Below are 15498 nucleotides of genomic sequence, written 5' to 3'. Positions count from 1 at the left end.
TTTATGACACAAAAACAGTTAAGAACCACTGGACTAATTTTGTTTTCCCTTGAGAAACTTTTATAATGCTTGGTTGCCTTAATCAAGACATTTAATTAAGACTAATTGATTAATGGCTGAAGTTGTGGGACCAGTCAGGTCTTGGTCTAAAAAATCCCATACATTTCCACGTAGGCTCCCTACAAATCCAAAGGAAATGGTGAGAGTCACAAATTTGGATTTAGAAACAGATATACATAGGCCATATTTGAGAAATTTCTTTTCTAAAAACACCCTAGATTTGAAATATGAGAAACTTCCTCAAATCTCCTCTTTTCCAAACCAAGAGCTGAAAAAGAATTTATTATGGAATTACCTAAAAGATTTATGTTTCGTATATGACCACAGCAAGCAAATATGAGGATTGCCTCTACCCATTACATAAGCTGCTGGAATACTAAAGCCACAGTTATCTCTGGCAAGAGTCCAGGCTTAAGTGTTATAGCCTCAGTAAAGAGGCTATAAATCATTCTAGAATCCCCACAGCACTTAGAAATTCTACAGATGCCACCAAATTGTAATAGTTGGGTCAAATTTAGTCACAGAGATGTTGAGAGACACAGCAGATAAACAAATGATTATGACAACAAGACTGTAGTATTTTGTTGTTTGTATAAGTCAGGTCAATGCATACCATCTGATACAAGTAGAAAAAATGCAAAGAAAACCAGTACAGAAAACAGACAATAAAGGCATTTGGGGAAGACATAAGCAGCCTGGGCCAATAACTGGCACCTCTTCCAATATTTCTCCTTATGATGTGTTCTCTGAATCTTTACTCTTTTACAATATACAGGAAACAAAATATCTCCAAAAATTGTACTACTTTTCGATGACCTTCTCTGTCCTACTATCCATCCAAACAAACAAGGCAAATTTAGATTGGCCAAGAATCCCACATATGCAGATGGGGGAATGTTCATGGTCAGATTGGAAATGAAGAAGTCTGGCTTCCTCAGGAACTATAAGAATCTTCTAATATTATAGATAGAAAATGCAAATCAGATACATTTATGGTATTACTCAAAGAAAGCCCTAAGATTTATAAGAATTATACTCCCAAAACAGAATGAATCCTGAAATAAATTCTTAAGGAAACTGGGGAAAAGGATCCTGTTAGGATTACAAGGTGAGAGCTCAGGTTGTCTGGACAGTTTGGGAATGCAGCCCAAAGCGGGTGGCAAACTCCATCCAAGGCCAAATACCGGCAGGAGATAGACAGTCAACTAGTACTGCAAGGGAAAGTTGAAAAGAACTTTGAAGAGAGTGCTCAAGTCCCCACCCTGCAGTGGGGGTGCGGGGCCATGTAGCCTAAGGAAGACCCGGTCCTGGAGTGCTGGGGTCCGCTACCGGCCCCACACCGTCCGCGGGCTGTACCTCAATCAGAAGGACTTGGGCCCCCACTGAGAGCGGCACCGGGGAGTGGGTCTTCCGTACGCCACATGGCCCACGCCCCACTGTGGGGCGGGGACCTGAACTCTCTCTTCAAAGTTCCCCTCAACTTTCCCTTACGGCACTTGTTGACCACCGGTCTCGTGCTGGCATTCAGCCCTAGACTGAGTTCACCACCCGCTTTGGGCTGCATTCCCAACTTCTTTTAAACATGTAAACTCTACCTCAGAAGACTAAAGCTATAAACTCCCTTCAAAGGCCCAAACCAAAGGTGTGAATTCTGAGTCAGAGAACTGTCCAGACAACCTGAGTTCTCACCTAACATCAAAGAACTGAGTTCTCACCCTGTAATCCTAACAGGATCCCTTAGTTTTAAAGGTTTAGCCTGGACACAGATCTACTTTGATTTCTACTCTCTTAGCTTCTCAAGGAAAGGGCACTCAAGAATTCAGGGCTTCCCAAATATGTTTCCCTCAATAACTTCATCCAGGGGGCCTGAGAGAAAACTTTTCAGAGATCTGAAAAAGCAGCACTTAAGTCACATTATGTGCATACATCGGTCCTGTGCTAACTAGGGAATTGGTGAAGAGGCAACCCACATAAGCCATTCTTTATTCTGAAGGCTTTAAGATCTCCAGTGACAAATGCAAAATGTTTCATCCCTCCCCCTCATTCTGTGACTCTTCATAGATAACTACTTACTGGGCTATTTTGCCATCAATGGAAAAATAAATGTAGCTCATTTCAACTTCAGAGGTTACCTATATAGTTCAAATATAGAAAGGAGCAAGACATATCCCAATAACACTTCCTAGCCTCATTCACTGTTCAAACTTTTTTTTCCTTTGATCACAGCATTATTCAGCCCACTGTCTAACAATAAGTCTCTCCTTCTTATAATACAAAGTGTGGCTGGAGTCCAGGTCCTGCTGCCACATTAGCACAAGAGGATGGGCCAGGCCTGGGGCCTTGGGCAACTTTAGTTTCCTCAGTTCTAAAATGAGAACATGACAGTGAACAAACTTAAAGGATCATGTAGAGTAGTTTAACCCACCATCCAGAAGAAAGCAAAGTATACAAAACTTCTATAAAGTCTAGGTCTTATTCTAGTAGGTATATGAGGGAGAAGTGCAGCACAAATTCTAAGACACCGAGATAAAACACAGAGAAGACACTCACATCATACAATTTGTCCTGGGAAGAGAGGGGATGTAGGATTTTGGTATAGTGCAGGACTCCTAATCTGGGAATCAAACTGAAACCCCACCACACATCTTCTTCACCACACACTTCTGCAGTTACTTAAGAAGGAAAGTCTATAAGAACCAGCAAAGTATATACAGGAGACATTTGAGTTGGAATCCCATATTTTATACTTACTAGCTATATAAAGGGCTACCTTGATTAGCTTCAGCTTTTTAATCTGTAAAATGGGGATAACAACAGTACATACTTTAGATGATCCTTTGAGTATCAAATGAGATTGTATATGTGAATATGTATATACCTTTCTGTGTATGTGCATATGCATATATGTGATGATGAGGAAGTGACATAATATTTCAGTGTCCCTACATACTGCTCTAAGATTATAAATTATAGATGGCAATCTGTTTTGGTATAGGGAGTTTCCCCAAATTGAAAAAAAAAACCCTTATTTTTTTACTTGAACCAAAATAAAAAACAAATTGGGGGAGGGGGGAAGAGGGAGTAATGATCTGGATTTCCTTTGGCAACTGTTTGCTCCTCCTTCTATTTTGCTGGTGGTTAACTATATTTCACATTTTATTGATCAGAAAAAAGAAGCCTTCATTTATACTTCCAAAGCTAAAGAAAAGGGATTAAATAAAAACATGAGGAAGTAACTGGACATGTCATATCAGAACAATTTAAACATCAGGGTCAGAAATGTGAGCTAAGAACTAAAGATGAGGCAAATCAAGGTTTGAGATTTCTAAGCTAGAGTAATCTAAAACATAACAGTTGGGGAGGCACAAAAACCCTTTTTTTTGAGGGGGGGAGGAGGACGTAACTAGCCAAATTATTGGAAACTTTTTAGCATAACCCCTTAATAAAAACATCCAATTTTTTCAAGTCATACCTTCCTCCCTTTCTTGTAAAGGGAAAGGATGGCTATAGGCATGAAACATAGCATGTAACAGCAGACTCAATGGATATGTTAGTTTTTTAGAACTGATAGTTCCTTTTTTTTTTTTAAACTCTTAGTAAGCACTTGTCTCTCTTTGATGAAGAAAAGCACATACCTGGAAGTATCAAGGAATGGTTTGTAAGCAAGGACAATCCACTCTTCTCTGTTGGTTGAATACCGTGGCTCCCGGGGTGTTTGTGCTATTGTATCTAAATCCACTAAATAATGGCATTTGCTGATGTCCACCTGGAATACAAACAAGATACAATTTTTCAACAAGATAGTAAAAGGCATATAATATTATCTGAAATCCCAGAGACTTCCAAAGGGTCTCAAGAATCAGAAATCATCACGTCCTCCATAGTAATATACTGGTACAAAGATCACAGGTGTTCCCTCAACTATATGTATTTGTCTTATTACAATTCAGAAAGGGGGAGGGCAGGAAGGGGGAATGTGTTAACCTAGTTAAAGATGTAGATATATTCAGTACTTGGAGACCTGGCTTAGCTTACCTCTGGAAATGACTACAAGTGAAGAGAATAACTAGCAACAAAAGAGCAAATGTTACTTAAAATTATCCTAAGTCAATGTGCTGACTCCAGGAAACAAATCATCTCTCACTTTCAATAATCACATCTTATAACCAGGAACAAAAGGAAACAAAGGTGGAAGAATGATTGAACAAAATTGTCAACCAAGGTATGAGGGAAGTCCTCCTAACTGATGACTGAATTACACAGCAGCTACCTGAATCAATTAAACAATACAGTTTACAGGTGTGTGTGTGTGTGTGTGTGTGTGTGTGTGTGTGTGTGTGTACTGCAACCACCCCAAAACAGAAACTTCAGAACATGAAAAGAGTTCAGTGAAACAACATTACTGCCATCACAATATCTATCCTTGGATAGAGAAAGAAAATGGTGGCTCAAAAAACTCATAATAAGCACCAGCCAATCACCAGTGATTATGGAAGAATATGAATTCGACTGAATTCTACATTTCTTTTAAAATATTTTAAAATAAGAGACATTTTCACAAAACATCAATTTAGAAAAGGATACGCCAAAAGCCTTATGACTCTCAGGGGAAGGAAGGAGGGAAGTGTTTAACTATGTGCCTACTATGTGCCAGGCACTGTGCTAAGCACATTATAAATATCTCCTTTGGTCTTCACCACAAATTTGGGAGATATATGCTATTCTTATTTTATTCTTAGGAAACTGAGGCAAACACACTTAGGCGACTTGTCCAGAGTCATACAGCTAGTATGTATCAGAAGCCAAATCTGAATGCAAGTCTTACTGACTCCAAGCCCAGGGCTCTATCCTCTGTGTCAATTGTTTGCCTCTAAAAGGTAGAATCCAGAGTTGGGAAATTACTAGCTCTGGTTCAGTTATCTTCAGAAGAAATTATAAAGCCAGTAGTGTGTCACTGAGACAAAGGAAAGAGATAAAATCATAACAATAGTGCTTTTTATAAAAACTAGATGCCTTTCTAAAATTTAAAAGAGAAGCCCTCCTGCACTGTCAACTTTGATTTAGATGAAGACCATTAGGAAAAATGGATGGAGAGCTTGATTTTCTCTGGCCTACCAGTGAACTCTGTTTTTCCCATCTTCTTTCCCCTTTCCCTCAGAGCAATGTTCTCATTCTCTCAGAGCATTATTTATATGTAAATAGGACTTCAGTCTCACATCTGTCTCTGCATATGGGCTATTCCTCCAGGGGAGAGAAAGCACACTGAGAATTGACGTCAGAACCAATTCCATTCCACAGAACTCTCTAAAAATGATCCTTTGCATAAACACTCCCGGCAGCAGTTTTTATTGTCTGAACACCCACTCCATGGCTCCCATGCATTTTACAAACATGAAATGAGTTTAGAAAAACTTCCCAAGAGCCATGTCTGTGCAATCAAACAGAACCAGCAAGAGGTAGGGACATCCTGCATTGCTGTTCCCCTACTCCTGGGAATGCCTCTGAAATGCCATGCTGACATTTCTATCCTTAGTTCCAGCCCCGGTTTCCCTGGTTTACAGTCTATAAGAGTAGATGTCTAATTCAGTTTTACACTTGACCATGACAGTTGCCTACTACAGATATGGCTTGTAATGTTGCAGGAGTCTAACCCCTCAAAATACTCAAGTCACTTGGATTGGTACTAGCTATTTAAGACAACAAAAATGTATCATCTGGACTTAACATAATCTAATCAACCAATCCTTGGCTATTTATTGAGTGCTGCCTGAGTAAAATACTATAGAGGATACAGAAGAAGAAAAGATAAGGCTTGGTTTCTGATGCAGAAACAAAATTAACATGTTAAGATTGAGTAACTTATACTGTGATGAGTATAAGTGTAACAGAACTACAAAAACTCAAAGTTACTAGAAGAATGGAGATCATTTATACCAATCCCTTCAGAATGTTGAGGAAATAGGCCCAAAGAGGAGAATTTCCTAGCCAGTTCTCTTTCCATTGCCTTTCCCAGTGACAAGCTCAACTCAAAAGCCTCTTTCATTAAGCCATTTCTCTAAACCTGTTCCTCTACCTCTTTCTTTATCTATGATCTCATATAGCAGTTTGTTTTTGCACTTCTATAATGCACATATTGTAAAATTTACCTATGTAAATATCTAAACTGTCAGTGAGACTCAGCTTCAGCAGGGTACACTTTGTACCCAGCTAATTTATATTTCTTTGCAAAACCTAGCTCATTGCATTAGGGTGGTGGTTATGAAGTAAACTGATATTTGGGGGAAGGGGAAGGGTTGGAAAAGCCCTGATATAACCCCAGTCCCCTTTAATCGTTGGGGGAAGGGTGGTTCTGTGTCTCAAACCCTCCCAGCTTCTGTGAGGGCCCCTACCCTCCTGTTCAAAGGGAAAACTCCTAGATAGTAATCTCCTATTCCATTGGAGATCCTGGCCTGGGGCATGTCACCACCCTCTATTGGAAGCCCTCAGCTCCAGGTCAAGAAGACCTAACATAATCAAACTGTGTGCCCAGACTTTTTTGCAAAAATCCATACAGGATTTTGCCCCGATGAAGATATTTCTCTTCTCAGTATAATAAACCCATTCTTGCCACTAACCTCGAGTATTCATTGGGGTTTGTGAATTCTATCACAAAGGCTTGGGACCCCATTGCTGTCAGGGGATCTCTTAAGCCTCATTTCTCACACTTCAACAGCTATGTTCATAGAGCTAAGGAGACATATACCAGAGATGTTACAGAGAAAGAACAGGATTTGGCAAAATCCTGTGAGATATGGAGTGAGAGTAAAGAGCAGAAGAAGATACCAAATTTGTGAAGTTGGGTGACTAGAAGGATCACTGTACTCTTAACAGCAATAAAGGACTTTGGGTCAAATGCTGTGAAAGGTAAAGAAGGATGAAGATTAAGGAAGATTTTGAAGCAGACAGATTCAATAGCAGGTTATTGAAATAGTCCAAGTAGGAGATGGTAAAGAACTGTACTAGGAAATTGAGTGGATACCCATCAGGTGGGGCATGGCTGAATAAGTTTTGATGAATGAATGTAGTGGAATATTACTATTCTGTAAGAAATGATCAGCGGGCTAATTTCAGAAAAACCTGTAAAGACTTACATGAACTGACGCTGAGTGGGGAGAGTAGAACCTGAAAAACACTGAACACAGATGATCAACTATGATGTACTTGGCTTTTTCAACAATGAGGTGATCCAAGACAATTCCAATAGACTTGTGATGGAGAGTACCATCTACATCCAGAGAGAGAGAGAACTATGAAGACTGAATATGGATCAAAGTATAGTACTTTCACTTTTTGGGATTGTTGTTTGTTTGCTTGTCTTATTTTCTTTCTTGTGTTGTTGTTTTTTTTTTTCTTTCCCTTTTAATTTAATTTTTCTTATGCAGCATGACAAATTTGGAACTATGTTTAGAATTGTACATGTTTACTTGGAAATCTAATACTTAACGTGCAACAAGAAAATGGGATTTACACACATATATTGTATCTAGGTTATACTGTAACACATGTAAAATGTATGGGATTGCCTGTCATCTAGGGGAGGGAATAGAGAGAGGGAGGGGATAATTTGGAAAAATGAATACAAGAGATAATGCTATAAAAAAAATTACTCATACATATATACTGTCAAAAAATTTATAATTATAAAATAAAAAAAAATAATAAGAAAAAAAAAGAATTGTACATGTTTAATCTATATCAGATTGTTTGCTGTCTTGGGGAGGGACAGAGGGAGAAAATTTTGGAATACAAAGTTTTACAAAGGTGAATGTTGAAAATTACCCATGCATATGTTTTGAAAATAAGAAACTTTAATTTAAAAAAGTAAAAAAAAAAAAAAAAAAAAAAAAAAAAAGAATAAAGTGAGAACAAAGAAAAGCGGAAGCACCTATTATAGAAAGATTTTTCAAGTAGCTACAAAGGACAGAAGAGATAAAGGAGGATAACTGATAGGGATGGAAGGCTCAAGTGATGGATGGTTTTTTAAGGTTGGGATAAGATGTAAGCATGTTTCTAGGTATTAGAGAAGCAGCCAGTAGCCAAGAAAATACTGAAGAGAAGTGATAGAGTAATAATGATAATGGGGGCAATTCGTTGGAGGACATGAGATAGAATGGGGCTACTTTTTTCAAGTGGAAGATGAACCTTGGTAAGAAGACTACATTTTAATGTGAGAAAGGGGTGAAGGAGGAAATAGTGACAGAAGATATCTGAGTGATGGGAGATGAGGAAGAGGAGAGAAGTTTGAGGTATATGGCTTCAATTTTTAAAATAAAATATGAGGCAAGTGTCTCCTATTTGAGACTGGAGGATGAAGAGGGAGCCATGAGAAATCTGAGGAAGGATGAAAAGGTTAGAAGAATTGTACAGAGAATAAAACAGTGAGTTGATAAGTGTTAGGATTACAATAGACATTAAGGATTGTTTCTATTGTATCCCTCTAGATAAGGAGGATATGAAAAGATTTGCTTTTTCAGTGCCTAGTGTTAATTTGGCTGAGCCTTATAAAAGACATGAATGGACAGTTTTGCCACAGGGAATGAAAAACAGTACTACTATGTGCCAAATGTATGTTGCTGCTATCTTGCTCCAGTAAGAAAAGCATTTCCAAAAGTAATATTGTTACATTATATGGATGATATTTTGGGATGTGCACCTGAGGAACAAATGTTAGAAGCATGCCTACAAAAGACCATGGAAACACTAAAGTACTACAAACTGCATATAGCTACAGAAAAAATTCAAAGACATGCTCCTTTTCAATATTTAGGATATGAAGTATATCCTAAGACACTCACAGTACAAAAGCTTTCTTTAAGAACAGAGAAGTTAAACACCTTAAATGATTTCCAAAAATTAATAGGAGATATCCAATGGATGCGTCCAGTGTTAGGCTTAACTACCAATCAACTGCAACCTCTATATGACATTTTAAGGGGAGACAGTGCTTTAAATTCACCACGCCAGCTTACAAAAGAAGCACAAGAGGTTTTGAGAGAAGTTGAACTGGCTTTATCCAATGTGATTGGAAGAGTCACTCAAAAACCCTTGGAAATATCAGTTTTTGCTACAAAAGAGGCACCCACAGCAGTCCTTCATCAAGGAGACAGTGTGATAGAGTAGGTGAACCTCCCAGCACAACCAGAACAAAGCCTTACTCCTTACCCAGTGCTTGTGGTTAGAATTTTATTAAAGGCTATTAAGAGAGTAGTACAATTATCTGGGATAAGTCCTGAAAAAATATACACATTCCATACTTATGCACAAATTAATGTATGCTGGGAGACTGGCAAATTTTATTGGCCACAGCTCCAAATTTTGCACATGGATCTCCATTAAAGATAACCCGGCTACTACATAATTGGCGATGGATTTTTGAAGAAAAGGTTTCTAAGGTTCCTTTTAAAGGACCAACAATCTTTACAGACATCTCCAAAGAAAATATTTGTGCTGTATACTCTCATGATTTAACCATAAAGAGAGTAGTCAGAGCTCCTTTTCAGTCCACTCAGCAGAATGAATTATTTGCTATCATGCTAGCTCTTACTTGTTACCCAGGAGACGTAAATATAATTACTGATTCAGCCTATTCAGTAGGTGTGGTAAAAAGAATTGCCACAGTCCAAATAAAATTTGCAGCTTCTAATATTTATCAGCTCTTTAAGGAACTTCAAGAGCAAGTGAGAAAGCATCCAGGCAAGATTTATATCTTGCATGTCCACTCACATAGTGGACTTCCAAGTCCTATTTTTGAAGAAAATTCAAAGGCAGAGAGCCTGCACAAGAATCTCATCCTAAATATCATCAAGCTGCTCAAGCTTTACGTTTACAATTTGGAATAACAAGAGAGGAAGCTAGGAGCATAGTAAAAAGCTGTACAGCTTGCCTTCCTTTCCACGCTCCTATACTCCCTCCAGGGAAGAATCCTCGTGGTTTGAGATCCAATGAAATCTGGCAAATGGATGTGACCCACTATAAATATTTTGGTCGTCTGTTTTTTATCCACGTGGTGGTAGATACCTTTTCAGGATTCACTTTTGCAGTGTCAACAGCAAAAGAGACAGCCCGAGTGGTCACTGAATTCCTTATTCAAGCATTTGCAATTATGGGTGTGCCACAAGAAATAAAAATAGATAATGGACCTGCATATACGTCCAAACATTTTACACACTTTTGTGCGCAGTATAAGATTTTACACACCACTGGCATACCTTTTAATCCGCAAGGTCAGGCAATAGTCGAGAGAAGAAACAGAGACATTAAGACACTCCTCCAAAAACAAAAGAAAGGGGGAGCCACAGTTAACCCTAGAGAACTTCTAAATTTAGTTCTCTATACCATTAATTTTCTAATTTTTTGACAAAGATGCACTGGCTCCGGCAGACAGGTTTTATAACCCACCAGAAGGGCAGTGTCCAGTGCAAGCAGCTCCACTGTCCTTAGATAATCACCAGGTGATATGGAGAGACTCAGAAAGTGGTGAATGGAAGGGACCAGATAGGTTAACTGCTTGGGGGAGAGGGTTTGCTTATATTTCTTCAAATGGAGAAGGAATCAGATGGGTGCCAACGAGTCATATTTGCCTTGTCCATCAGAGAGAGACAGAAAAAGAGAAAGACTTCAAAACAAAAGAGAAAATCTAAGAAACATCTGACACTGAAAGAGCATAGCTAATAAGAAGACTGTTAAAGAACTTTAAAACCAGCAGGAATCATTGGATTTCCTAACACAAGATGAGACTAATGGACAATGGACTTAGGGACATTTATAAATTCTCAATTTATGATTATTTGATCATGTTATTTGTTACATCACTTCTAGCATGTGTTATGTTACTATATGTTTACGTAATTTATGTAATTATGTGTAATACCTCCCATATTGATGGATTTATGTTTCAAGGTCATGACCACCCTATGTTCTAAATCAAAAGAAAGGGGGAGATGTTAGGATTACAAGATGATAACTCAGGTTGTCTGGGCAATTCTCTGGCTCAGAATTCACACCTTTGGTTCAGGACTTTGAAGAGAGTTTACACTTTTGGACTTCTGAGGGAGAGTTTACATGTTTAAAGGAGTTAGTCTGACTGGGAGATTGAGTTTAGACGGTGGTCTGGAAGGAGAGTCTAGGCTGGGAGAGTGAGTTGAGACGGCAGTCTGGAAGGATAACTTAGGATAACCAGACCTTCACAGATAAGGGAGGTATAGAAGAATTGTCTAACAGCAGTGAGAGCCCAACTGAGATTGTGCAATATTAATTTGTAGTAGACCCAGTCAAAATGCTTGTATGATTGTGTCCACCAAATAGTAACACATGAGTAGGAGTGAAGGTGAAGGCTGATGCAGTGATCCAAGTCTAAGGACTGTTATGGTACAATCAGCAATATGATAAGGGGGATCAGGGACTCAAGAGAAGAGGATAATATAGAGTTAAACTAGTTCACCAAGAGGTCAATATGCAAGAAGAGAGAGTGGCTAGTGCAGGGAAGAGGGTCTAGGAGAGAACTGAGAGTTCTAAGGACTGAGGGTCATGGTAAGGACAAAGAATAGGAAATGGTTTCATAGAGGGAGATACAGAACAACAGTCCCAGAAATATTGAGCAGACTAAGAACTGAGAAAAGACGATGTGAAACAGGCCCCAAAGATGACTGAACAGAGAGTTCACAGGCCTGGCTAATAGGACTGCAGGACAACAAGGACAACACTCATAAGCTGACTTCTCATGTCACCGTGCTCCTGATCCTGTTGTTCCCACAGCTGCCTGAGCTAGAGGCCTGCTACCAAGAAGAAAAGGATATGGATTTATATTGAGGCATCAATCAGCTGGAACAACAATGACGCAAGTCGAGGTAAAAATAGATGCTTGATGAGGGGAATCATGGAGTTCAGGGGAGAGCACACAGACATCATCTTTATACAAAATAGATCTCACTTCCCATAGAGCACTACAAATTTTTCTGTGTACATAGTACAGAACTCATCAAAATTGGGGAGGAGGGGAAAGAAATGGGCAGAGGAACCTAAGAGAACAACTACAAAACAAATGATAGGATTACAAATGGAAACTATAAGGCTATGAATAGAAATTATATCCCCAGCTAAATGTGTTATTTAGTCATAAATGATATCATAATTCACTGGAAGATCTACTAAGTGCTTAAAATGTTTTAATCATCTTATTCAAAAGAATTCGTCAATGACTGATTTTAATAATAAATTTAATACTTAAAAATTCAACAGCTTTTGGAATATATATATATATATATATATATATATATATATATATTTATATTTTAATTTCCAAAGTGCCCAACTAACAGATTTGATACTTTCTAATATCTCCCAGTGAGCTAGTACAATGAGGTATTTTGGTTTCTTCATGACTAGGGCACATACAATGTGGAACAGTTTTAAATTCTTAGCTTTTGGACATTATAAATGCCTATCATAATTCTCTTCTAAAACCCATGATTATTTCTTCCATTATATCAATAATCTCAATCAAGAAATTACAGAAAATTCTACAACAAATATCTCCATATGACTAAAAGACTTCTAAGCCCCAGTCAAGTGTACAGTTATTTTATTTTTAAGTCATTTGTTAGCATTCTTTGGAAAAATACCACTCTTGTAGTAAGCAGAACCAAGAGAACATTGTACACAATAACAAGAAGATTATGTAGATTATCAATTATGATGGGTTTGGTATCTTTGCAACATATGGGTGATTCAAGGCAATTCCAATAGACTTGGGATGGAAAGTGCCATTCATATCCAGAGAGAGATCTGTGGATCCAGAGAGAAATGTGGATCAAAGCATAGTATTTTCACCTTTCTTTTGTTATTGTTGTTGTTGTTGTTGTTGTTTTTTTCCTCATCGTTTTTCCCCTTTTGATCTGATTTTTCTTGCACAGCATGACTGTTATAGAAATATAATTAAAAGAATTGTACACATTTAACCTATATCAGATTGCTTGCTGTCGAGGGGAAACAGGAGCTAAGGGAGGGAGGAAGAAAAATCTTTAATGCAAAATTTTATAAAAATGAATGTTGAAAACTATCTTTATATGTATTTGGAAAAATAAAATACTATTAAAAAGAAAAAGAAAAAAATGACACTGTTACTTCCCAAAGATTTTTCCCTGGTTCTGTCCTCATAGAAACTTCCCTCATAACAAATAAGATTAGTCAAACAAACCTGGGTCAACATATTGGCCATAACAAAAACGCGTGTCTCATTCTGTATCTATGGTCTGTCATCTCCTATCAAGAGCTGCCATATCATCAGTCCTCTGATGTTAGGATTGGTTGCCAAATTCATCAGTTTTACAATCAATCTTTTTTCCCTTCATATTATTATTGTTACTGTATATGCTGTTCTATTGGCTTTTCTTATTTCACTCTGTGTCAATTCAAATGTTCCCAAGTTTTTCTAATTTCTTCATATTTGCCATTTCTTATAATACAGTAATATTAATTTATCAAAATATGTTTAGCTATTCCCCACTCAAGAGGTACCCACTTGCCTTCTACCTTGTGATAACAACAACAACAAAAAAAAATGCTGCTATATTTTGTTTAAGGAAGGTTGTTTTACTTCTCCACTTCAATGTATTCACAGGAAAATATAATAAGGATAAGGAAGGGAGTTACCTTCCTACCACAACTGATGCAGCTATGGAACCAATCAACATTCTGTGATGATATAATATCACAAAATGTAAAGTAAGTGTTAAGAAATTTTCCTGAACAAATATGGAAGGATTTTATGCTTTACAGACATTGGATAAAAGAAAAAGATACTACTTAGGAAATATCTGAAAAATGTCTAAGAATATCAATCATGTACCCAATGAATAAAGCAGCAAGTTAGATCAGAAGTTCATCAGTTCAGTAATAGAGGACTCCAATTTGGAAGTTGAAGACTTGGTGTTGAGAGCCTGAAGTGGAAAACAGGTCCTTGGAAATGAATGTTTCTCTTTCCCTAAATACTGCCTATGTTATTTGAGATAACAGACAAGCAATAAACAGAGAATGCATCTAATGAGAAGCAGAGAGACACAACAAGGGCAGAAGAAGGCACAACAATCACCTGAAGGAGGAGAAAGCTTCAATGAGCATTATCCCTCACACTTAGGAAGAATACTAGCCATGTGAAGCCCAGTACAGCAATTTGCACAGAAAAGATCTATGTGAGGACTCTACAAAGTATGAAATGGCTTCCTGTAATGTTCTGGTTGGTTTTCTGGAGGTCTCTGGACCAGCCTTCATTTCAGCAGAGTATTCACCATGAGAATAGCCAGGAATAAAGTCTAAATTCTTTATTATCTCCTTCACAGTCTAGTTTCCTTGCCTGGGACCTGGGCTAGCTTTCTTGAGGTCCTCCAGAATGTGTCTTGGTTTCTGTGGAGGAGGCAGGAGGACTACCAGGATGGTCTCTGTCTTGAAGTCTGTCTCAGTCCGAGAGCTTGTGTTCCAGCCTCAAGTCCTCTCTCTTCTCTGGCTCTGTCTCCAAGCCCCTCTGAGTCTGTCTCTGGATGAATTTGTCCCAGTTTATATGCCCCACACTGAGTATAAACCAATCATTATATCACTAGAGAACGATTATTTGTTGTAAGATTAAAGCAATCATATTAAACAAGAGAACTATTAAGCACCATGCTAAACTAGATAACCATTGTCTTATCAATTCCACTGACTTAACACATTGTAAGAATCCTTGTTTCAAGTACAGAGTTCTGGCCTATAACACTTCTGATTTCAAAAGTAGTGAGTTATAGTTGGTCATATGTATATTCTACATATGTGCTTTTAAGTTTGTGGCTACTTTTCCCTACTTTTCCCATAGAGGTTGTATATTTTTGTGGAAAAACACAACCCAGGTATTTGGGGAGCTGTTTTTTGCCATCTGTTCTTACTATATCATCCTTGCTAAGATCTCTATTAAGTTTGTTCATTGTTAATGAGAACCACACCAGTAAGGGTTTACAAATTATACTAGCAGGACAAAAGAATAGTCTTGTCCCTAGAAAACAACTTAACCCCAATTAAGTGGGATCACTTAAACCCAATTGCCCCAGCAAAAAAAGAAAGAAAATAAGTGGGGGAAATCCAGAAAGGGGTGTTATATTTGTGTGTGTGTGTGTGTGTGTATATATATATATATATATATATATATATATATATATATATATATATATATACACATGGGATCTTTCTATCTGTCTTTGATCTTGGGGCATATGTTTAGTAGAGTATTGCAAGGTCAAAGGGCTTAGAGAATTTAAAGTCTTGTTTAGTATAATTCTAAAATGTTTTACAATATAGTTGTTATGTAAATTGTGTCCCCCTTGACTTTTGGGGGGAGGTTCCTGGGCCGCAGACTCTCCTCTAGGGGGAGGC

The 15498-nt window shown here is 37.9% G+C and overlaps 1 protein-coding gene across 2 annotated transcripts in view; it reads right to left on the bottom strand.

The window, feature by feature from the left end:
- The window catches only part of ALG9 (ALG9 alpha-1,2-mannosyltransferase), a 128096-nt gene that overhangs the window by 22295 nt on the left and 90303 nt on the right, over nt 1-15498 (bottom strand). For both annotated transcript variants that reach the window (XM_074304281.1, XM_074304282.1), the window contains exon 14: nt 3696-3826. In XM_074304281.1, the coding sequence (XP_074160382.1) occupies nt 3696-3826 (131 nt within the window). The remainder of the gene's footprint in view (nt 1-3695; nt 3827-15498) is intronic.

This window comes from Sminthopsis crassicaudata, chromosome 3 (assembly GCF_048593235.1).
Source record: "Sminthopsis crassicaudata isolate SCR6 chromosome 3, ASM4859323v1, whole genome shotgun sequence".
NCBI lineage: Eukaryota > Metazoa > Chordata > Mammalia > Dasyuromorphia > Dasyuridae > Sminthopsis > Sminthopsis crassicaudata.
The sequence above is the reverse complement of the archived record's forward strand: the minus strand, read 5'-3'. Positions and strand labels throughout refer to the sequence as shown.